Source organism: Salvelinus alpinus, chromosome 6, assembly GCF_045679555.1.
Source record: "Salvelinus alpinus chromosome 6, SLU_Salpinus.1, whole genome shotgun sequence".
Taxonomy (NCBI): Eukaryota; Metazoa; Chordata; class Actinopteri; order Salmoniformes; family Salmonidae; genus Salvelinus; species Salvelinus alpinus.
In genome coordinates this window covers 55,354,938-55,364,862 of record NC_092091.1, presented here as the reverse complement: position 1 = coordinate 55,364,862, position 9,925 = coordinate 55,354,938, and the positions used below count along the sequence as shown (strand labels likewise).

The 9,925-nt window shown below is 44.5% G+C and overlaps 1 protein-coding gene across 1 annotated transcript in view; it reads right to left on the bottom strand.

Annotated features, from left to right (window-relative positions):
• Positions 1–1,449: 1,449 nt before the first annotated feature.
• LOC139578909 (alpha-1A adrenergic receptor-like) overlaps positions 1,450–9,925 on the bottom strand; it is a 33,329-nt gene continuing 24,853 nt past the window's right edge. The window contains exon 2 of the mRNA XM_071407043.1: positions 1,450–3,369. Within this exon, the coding sequence (XP_071263144.1) occupies positions 2,759–3,369 (611 nt within the window). The 3' untranslated portion in view covers positions 1,450–2,758. The remainder of the gene's footprint in view (positions 3,370–9,925) is intronic.

Below are 9,925 nucleotides of genomic sequence, written 5' to 3'. Positions count from 1 at the left end.
CCTACAAGTTGGAAATCGCAAATTCAACAATGAGTCGTTTGGAAGGAATCAGAGGCTAACTGCAAGCATTGCAAAGCAACTACTAATGTTAGCCTGCTATTCAATGTAATAGTTGTGTGTTTTTTTCCCGAGTTCCCACCATTAATCCAGAGAATGCCAGACTTTGATAACAAAATTTGCCCGCAAAGGACCGCCGCGCCACCTTCACAAGGTGAGTCCAAAAATGTCTTGTATGCTACTGCATAAATTATGTAATATGCAAGGGAGATATGTATAATGTAGCTAAGAAAGTAATACTAAGTGCATGATGTGTAGTAAGCTGTAAGTAGCCCATGTTCCTCACCCGAATAATTTGGTCTATTTTCACCAACGGTGTATTGTAAACACATCGTACGTGGCCGGTGTATGCTTGCTTGACAACTTTTTTTATACAGCTTTGACAGTGCTACTGATAGTAGTGGTGGCGCTTGGCTTGAACATGCAAATTCAGCACATACAACATTCTATAATAGAATTGTGTTGTTTGACGTGTCAAATTAAAGCTTATTTAATGTGTCAAATAGTGTTATGACATGTATCTGTTTTGACACGCAAAGACCCAAACGGCGTTCAATGTGCCTCACCCTAATAATTTGGTCTATTTTCTCCTCTTAATTTTGCCTACTGTTCTAACTTGGTGGTACACATGTAGCCATAACCTGTTTTTAGTGAAATGTAATCATCAAATATTGTAAGAGCTTTCATTGTCTGTTTATATGCCCCATTTATTTATCCTACGGTTCTGACTTGTTGTACAGGGGGTACACAGTAAGAACGGCCCATGTTCTGAATTCTGTCGCTGTACATTTCAAAGGTGCTGAACAAATAGTTATATTGACTACGCCCGTCGTTGCTCGCTCATTAATGTCTTAATGGAAATCACTGACTGCCTCTTATCTGCTTGTCGTCCCCTTATGCCATAGTTTACACATCTCAATTGTCAGTAAAAACCACATTTGTTTAAGCAAGTCAGCCATATCATATGTTTTTTTAAAAGGCAGTAATTGAGGCTGAATGATCTGTTTCGCTGCCAGACAAGGCTCCGCTGAAAGCCAGGTGTAGAGGTGGTAAGGTGTTGGGACTCTGCCGTTGGGACAGCTTTATGTAGGCCCTAACAGTTTGTGGGCACCGTTTGTCACTGTTGTAGTGCAATTCATGTATTGTTTAGTGTTGTGATGTGTTGTTAGTGGCTTGGCTGACATGCATCCCACATTGTTTTTATTGCCCCACCAAGATTCGCCACTACTGGTCTTGTGTAGTTTGTCCAAACCTAGCTACCGTACAATGTACCTGATACAGTCAGTTAAGGTTTAAGGTTTCGCTAGTTCCTCAGTTGAATCGTTAGGCTGGAACAAAACCCTGCACCGACCATGGCCACCCTCCAGAACTGACATAAAATTTAAAAAAAAGTGGTCTTTTTTTCCATTTTTATTTTGCTTGACATTGACAGACGTCATTGAACCATCAGTAAATACAAACAAAATCAAAGTGTCTTTTTGGCAATGCAAAGAACAGACAGGTAGTGTAATCAATGGGTTCCAGGCTTTGATTCTGTCAATCCCTTGTCCTTTCAAAAGATAAATGACCTCTCTTCTCTCTGGCTCTGAATGCAGTTAAGGTACATACACCACGATACTTATTCAACTGGTCCAAACATTGTTTTCAGTCTGAACGTGACCCATCACTTTTATAATGCTGTTTCACAGAGGTCTGCTCATGTCAGTTCATCACAGTTCACTCCACTCATTCACTTAGCAAAATAATCAGCTGCAATTACAATTACCAATACACTACCCTATGTTTACCCATATCATCCCGAAATTGTCCTGTGCAATGGTTTCGTCATTCAAGTCAGTGGCTTTCACTTTGTTCTATGTGTTTGCTCTGTTCAGACAACACACATCTGTGCCCAGCTGCATTGTGTTAAGTTGAGCTGGATGGTCTGATACCCTAGAAAAGGGATGTTTGTCTGTAGGTTATATGGTAGAATGGAGGTTCATAGTGTCTCCGTGTTGCTGCTGGTTGTAGGGGTTGAGCTGTTTGGAGTTGAGAGTGAGAATGCTCAAAGGACACAGTGACCGGCTGCTGATGAGCCCAGCCTGTCATTGAGAAGTCAGTTTGACATCTTGCCACCTGTCCAGAAAGTGACTTTTCCATACCCACTTATTGTTCTGCGTTTATCTTTTTAACGCAGCTCCAAGAAATAATGTTTCATTCCACTTCACTTCAATCGCCATCCAACAAAATGAAACAAACACGATACAATCATTAAGGTTTGGTATCATATTTTGGAGCAATTTGTGCTTGGATCAAAGTGCGCCATTTCCAGACAAAATGAACTCAACCCTTTGATCGATGTCCAAACAACTCTCTGCAGACAAATGTTCTTTCAGTCCTGTTTGTTTGCTGGTCAAATGTTCCCGTGATAACCCCATGTTCCGATCTTACATTTTGTGGAATTTTCCGCATTCCATTCCATGGCGCAAGTGGAAAAGAGCACTTTCCTTTTCCTTTTACCTCTTTCTGGTTGGCAACGGCAAATCCCATCTAGGTGTTTTATGGCGGAATTATATTGGTTATTCCCCATGTTGACACCCCAATGGCAACCATCAAGCGCTTTCACTTGCAGCGTCACTGCAAATGTCATTGAAGAAGGTTAAGCAATTGAATGACAGTAGCCATCCATATTAGCCAATCCCTTTGTCTGTCCCTCAAGAATCTAGATGTCTGTCTCCTTCAGGCCGTAGCACTCTGTGAGGTCATAGATCTGATAGCAGCTCTGCTCGGCAACCTCGTTGTAAATCCCCATGGAAACCGTGTCTATCTCAGTCCTCGCCAGGGCGGGGGCCGTGACGCCTCCCTTCCCGCCCGGACCTCCCTTAATCTTATTGGACAGATTGTTCATCTTCTCTTTGAGCTGGAACGATGACTTTTGTAGCGGCGGGAACAGGCTCCACCCTTTAAAACTCAGCGAAGGTCCTTTAGTACCCTTGTGGTAGTGCGAGCTCCCGCACGACTCGTGGTTGATGGTGTAACCCGGTCGGCAGTCTGTCACCCTGGCATTGCCGATACCCATCGTATCCATTTCCCTGCCACCTATGCCCTGGTGGTGGTGGCCCTTGACGGCCGTGCGCCAGCGCTGGTTGTAGAAGCGCCGCAGGACCCGGCGGCGGCGGTGGCACTGGCAGCGGAGGAGGCGGGTGAAGGCGCGCTGGAACTCTTTGCTGGAGCACGGGTAGATGACAGGGTTAATGCAGCTGTTGAAGTAGCCCAGCCAGAAGATGACCTTAAAGACCATGTCAGATGGCTTCAGTGCCGGGAAGAAGGAACCTGGGAGGGGACAGAGGAGAGAGGCGTTAGGATCTGTGATAATCTTTAAGATAACTTATGTGCTAGACATTTTCATCTCTCTTCATTTTTAAACTTTGACTTTTTGTGTGTAAGACAAGAATTGGCCTGAAATGAGACATCTAGCTGGTTTTTCTATGCATCGTCAAGACCGAACGGCAGCTTCTTCGGGTAAGGTTAAGGGGGAGGTGTGTGTTTCTTTGTTAACAACAGCTGGTGCGCAATCTCTAATGTTAAGAAAGTCTCTAGGTTTTGCTCACTTGAGTGAGAATACCTCATAATAAGCTGCAGACCAAACGATTTACCTTGTGAGTTTTCGTCTATATTTTTCGTAGCTGTCTATTTACTACCTCAAACCAATACTGGCACAAGGACTGCACTCAACAAGCTGTATAGGGCCATAAACAGCTGTATAGGGCCAGTGATTTTAATGCAGGGAATCTGAAAAACTGTTTTACCTAATTTTCCACAGCATGTCACCTGTGCTACTAGAGGGGAAATGCTCTAGATTACCTTTATTCCACACACAGAAATGCATACAAAGCTCTCCATCGTCCTCCATTTGGCAAAGCTGACCATAACTCTATCCTCCTGATTTCTGCTTACAATGAAGTGGATGCTAAGCTGGAAGACTGTTTAGCTAGCACAGAGTGGAATATGTTCCGGGATTAAACAGTTTACCACATAAATCACTGACTTCATTAATAAGTGCATCGACAACACAGAAGCCATGGTTTACAGGCAAAATCTACACTGAGCTAAAGGCTAGAGCTGCAACTTTCAAGGAGCGGGACACTAATCCGTATTGTCTGCTTGAAACATGTTGGTATTACAGACTAGGTCAGGGAGAGGTTGAAAATGTCTGTGACGACACTTGCCAGTTGGTCCGGGTATGCTCTGAGTACACGCCCCTTGACCTGTTTAAAGGTCTTACTCACAATGGCTACGGAGAGCGTGATCACACAGTTGTCTGGAACAGCTGGTGCTGTCATGCATGCTTCAATGTTGCTTGCCTCGAAGCTAGCATAGAAGGCATTTAGCTCGTCTGGTAGGCTCGTGTCACTGGGCAGTTTGCGGCTGGGTTTCCCTTTGTAATCCGTAATAGGTTGCAAGACCTGCCACATCCGACATGCATCAGAGCTGGTGTAGTAGGATACAATCTTAGTCCTGTATTGACGCTTTGCCTGTTTGATGGTTTGTCAGAGGGCATAGCAAGATCTCTTACAGGCGTCCGGATTAGTGTCCTGCTCCTTGAAAGCGACAATTCTAGCCTTTAGCTCGGTGCAGATGTTGCTTGTAATCCATGGCTTCTGGTTGGCATACGTACATATGGTCACTGTGGGGATGACATTATCTATGCACTTATTGATGAAGCCAGATAAATCTCACCATTGGATAAATCTCGGAACATATTCCAGTCTGTGCTAGCAAAACAGTCCTGTAGGATCCGTGTCATCTGACCACTTCCGTATTGGGCGAGTCACTGGTACTTCCTGCTTTAGTTTTCCCTTCTAAGCAGGAATCAGGAGGATATAATTATGGTCAGATTTGCCAAATGGTGGGGGGAGCTTTGTATGCATCTCTGTGTGTGGAGTCAAGGTGGTCTAGATTGTTTCCCTCTGGTTGCACATGTAATATGCTGGTAGAAATGAGGTAAAACAGATTAAAGTTTTCCTGCATTAAAATCCCTGGCTACTAGGAACGCCGCTTCTGGAACTGCATTTTCTTGTTTACTTTTGGCCTTATACAGCTGGTTGACTGCGGTCTTGGTGCCAGCATCGGTTTGTGGTGTTAAATAGACAGCTACGAAGAATATAGATGAAAACTCTCTTGGTAGTGATGTTTCAGTGGAGAGGAATGCTTTGTACAGCCCCCACATCCCTAATCTCATCTCATCTCCGCCACGGTGTTGACCAGCCCTCCTTTCCCTCATCTCTCCTTGCCCTGGCTTGAGCCCTCTCCTTAGGGACCTGTGGGCAGTTTAGTTTAGATTGGAGCTGACGTGGCACACACGCACACACGGACACACACACACACGTTTGTTTTTACTATCCTTGTGGGGACCAAACAATTGATTCCCATTCAAAGTCCAATTTTCCCTAACCCCTAACCCTGAACCAAACTCTAACGCTTAACCTTAAAGGGAAATTTCACAATTTTTTATTTCCTATTCGTCATCTCCAGCACCACCCCAACATCAACATATGGAAACACACCCTCTATCTTTTTTTTACTACAAAACATAGAAACGCCCCATTTTAACATATGTTGATGTTGCGGGGTTAAAATGTCCTTTAAACCTTAACCCCAAACCCCTAACCTTAACTCCTAACTCTAAACCTAACCCCTAACCCTAGTTCTAACCCTAACCAGGGGTGAAAGTTGAATTTATTTCTTTGCGGAATGGGACCTCCTATATGTGCACACACTTGCATGTTTTTTTTTTAATACTCCGAATCATATAATTTCATATAGAATCCCTATTAATTCAAAAGGATCTCTGTGGGCCTCGTCAACATGTATTACCTTTTATTGTGGCATAAACACAACCAGTCGTGGTTTCATATGATTGTCAAATAATCACTTCAAATGGCTCCTTTACTAGGCTACCCATGCACGATCATCCACTCGCAACATATTTCCAGCCTCATAAACAGTGGTTAATGGAAAGAGACATCGGCTACACAAAACACCAAGAAGTGTAATGACATTTGGCGATTGTCATTAGGCCAGAATTTACAGTCCACTGCTCTCCGCGCTCGCCTTGGTCTCGGCCACTCGTCCCTGCCTTGGCGAAATTTCAGTGTTCCCGTCAAACCACGTTCCAAGTACATTGGCGTAATAGCCTACGGTTTTCTTGTCATTTTGATTTCATTATTGTGACCTTACAGTGAAATGCTTACTCACGAGCCCCTAACCAACAATGCAGTTTAAAAAAAATACGGATCAGAATAAGAAATAAAAGTAACAAGTAATTAAAGAGCAGCAGTAAAATAACAATAGCGAGACTATATACAGGAGGGTACAAGTACAGAGTCAATGTGCAGGGGCACCGGTTAGTTGAGGTATTATGTACATGTAGGTAGAATTATTAAAGTGACTTTGCATAGATGATAACAACAGAGTGTAGCAGCGACGTAAAATAGGGGGGGGGGGGGGGGTCAATGCAAATAGTCTGGGTAGCCATTTAATTAGATGTTCAGGAGTCTTATGGCTTGGGGGTAGATGCTGTTTTGAAGCCTCTTGGACCTAGACTTGGTGCTCCGGTACCACTTGCCGTGCAGTAGCAGAGAGAACAGTCTATGACTAGGATGGCTTGAGTCTTTGACAATTTTTAGGGCCTTCCTCTGACACTGCCTGGTATATAGGTCCTGGATGGCAGGAAGCTTGGCCCCAGTGATGTAGTAAGATGTTCGCACGTCCCTCTGTAGTGCCTTGCGGTCGGAAGCCGAGCAGTTGCCATACCAGGCAGTGATGCAACCAGTTAGCATAGTCATTTAGGCAGGTTACCTTAGTGTTCTTGTGCACAGGCACTATGGTGGTCTGCTTAAAACATGTAGGTATTACAGACTCGGACAGGGATAGGCTGAAAATGTCTGTGAAGACACTTGCCAGTTGGTCAGCACATGCTCGCAGTACACTTCCTGGTAATCCGTCTGGCCCAGCGGCCTTGTGAATTTTGACCTGTTTGAAGGTCTTACTCACATCGGCTGCGAAGAGCGTGATCACACAGCCTTCCGCAACAGCTGGTGCTTTCATGCATGTTTCAGAGTTATTTGCCTCGAAGTGAGCATATAAGTAGTTTAGCTCGTCTGGTAGTCTTGTGTCACTGAGCAGCTCTCGGATGTGATTCCTTTGTAGTCTGTAATGGTTTGCAAGCCCTGCCACATTCGACGAGCGTCAGAGCCGGTGTAGTACAATTCGATCTTAGTCCTGTATAGACGCTTTGCCTGTTTGATGGTTCGTCCGAGGGCATAGCGGGATTTCTTATAAGCTTCTGGGATAGAGACCCGCTCCTTGAAAGTGACAGCTCTAGCCTCTAGCTCAGTGCAGATGTTGCCTGTAATCCATGGCTTTTGGTTGGGACATGTACGTGTGGTCACTGTGGGGACGACGTCATCAATGCACTTATTGATGAAGCCAATGACTGATGTGGTGTACTCCACAATGCAATCGGAAGAATCCCGGAACATATTCCAGTCTGTGCTAGCAAAACAGTCTGTAGCTTAGCATCTGCTTCATCTGACCACTTTTTTTTATTGATCTTGTCACTGGTGCTTCATGCTTAAATTTTAGCTTGTAAGCAGGAATCAGGAGTATTGAATTATAGTCAAATTTGCCAAATGGAGGGTGAGGGAGAGCTTTGTATGCATCTCTGTGTGTGGAGTAAAGGTAGTTTTTTCCCCCTCTGGTTGCACATTTAACATGTTGATAGAAATTTGGTAAAACGGATTTCAATTTCCCTGCATTAAAGTCCCTGGCTACTAGGAGTGCCGCCTCTGGGTGAGCGTTTTCTTGTTTGCTTATGGCGGAATACAACTCATTCAATGCTGTCTTAGTGCCAGCTTCTGACTGGTGGTGGTATGTAAACAGCTACGAAAAATAAAGATGAAAACTCTCTAGGTAGATAGTGTGATCTACAGCTTATCATGATATACTCTACCTCAGGCGAGCAATAGCTCGAGACTTCCTTAGATATCGTGCACAAGCTGTTATTTACAAAAATACATAGTCCGCCACCCCTTGTCTTACCAGAAGCCGCTGTTCTATCCTGCCGGTACAGCATATAATCAGCCCACTGGTATGTTGATATTGTTGTCGTTCAGCCACGACTCCGTGAAGTATAACATATTACAGTTTTGAATGTCACTTTGGTAGTTTAATCTTCCGTGTAGGTCATCGATTTTAGTCTCCAAAGATTGCGCGTTTGCTAGCAGAATGGAAGGAAGTGGGGGTTTAAGCAACCGCCTACGAATTCTCAGAAGGCAGCCCGCCCTCTGGCCCCTTTTTCTCCGCCTCCTCTTCACGCAAATCACGGGGATCTGGGCCTGTTCCCAAGAAAGCAGTATATCATTCGCGTCCTACTCATCAGACCCGTTAAAGGACAAAAAGGATTCTGTCAATCCATGGTGAGTTATCGCAGTCCTGATGTCCAGAAGTTATTTTCGGTTATAAGTAGCAGCAACATTATGTACAAAATAAGTTACAAAAGAAGTTACAAACAACGCAAATAAACAAACAAAAAAACACAATCGGTCGGGGACACCTAAAACGTCAGCCTTCTTCTCCGGCGCCATTGTTAAATTGTGTTTTACCAGTACGGCGTACCCACACTATTTATTTTGCCGGGACGCTGTACCGGACCATACCGCCTTACTTTTACCCCCGACTCTAACCCTAAATATAACCCTTAACCTAACCCCTAAGCCTAACATAGCCTTTTTACTTGTGGGGACTGGTGAAATGTTGTCCAAGTGTTCCTTGTTTTACTATCCTTGTGAGGAAAACACACACCCTCAGACGCAAGTGTGAAATTGTCAGAGTTGCTCCGGCTTCACAGGCACTATATCAGTAGCAAAGCGATAAATAACGAAAGAGAGGGACACTTGCAAGTAGAGAGGAAGGGAGGTAGCGCAGTGAGGGAGGAGAGGAGAGGTTATTATCACCCATCGTCACCCACTGGAGTAGCTTTAACAACCTGAGATAGGGTCACAACAGGCCCCCTCTCTTGGCCAGTATGGCTCTAATTTGGGGGTAATCAGGTCTCTGAGATGAAAGCGCGTTCCATTGGACAAGATGGGTGTGTGTGTGTGTGTGTGTGTGTGTGTGCAATGGGTAATTGGTGTGTTTGCATGTGCTTGTGTGCAATGGGTAATTGGTGTGCTACTGTTGCTAGGAGGAATCCACCGCCACCGAGCAGGATGTTTGGGGCATTACTGTACAATAAATATTCCTTGAAAGAACCAGAAGACCCCTTGTGACCCCCTGTGTGGGATCTGACTGATGACACCATTATAGACTACTGTACTGTTGTTGGATGTATGAGGCCCATTAGGCTACTACTGTACTGTTGTTAGAGAGGGCCCTACAGGGGCCCCACAGGAAGCCACGGTATCATTAGGTGGGTGATGTAGACAGATGTGAAACTAACTGGTGGTTCATTGTTTGAAGCTTGCTGTGTTTTTCCTCGTTGTTAGTGTTGTGTACTTTATGTAGAAGGCTGATGATGAAACAAAGATAAAACTCTCAGTGTGTTGTATACAGTACAGCCGTTTTGGGGAATATACAGTACAGCTGTATACAGTACAGCCGTTTTGGGGAAATATACAAGAGTTCGAAGACTATTTCAAATCTTTCAAATCTATTACTTGCTGTTATTGAGCTTGCCTGGCGCAACGGAACCAATGAAATAGTCCCTAAAGTGTGCCCATCTGGCACTCCAGGCAGATTCAAGAGAACGTTCAAAAGTATTTGAAACGATTTCAGACCCAGGTCTGTTGTGTATACGGCACACACAGATGCATTATTCACACTCACA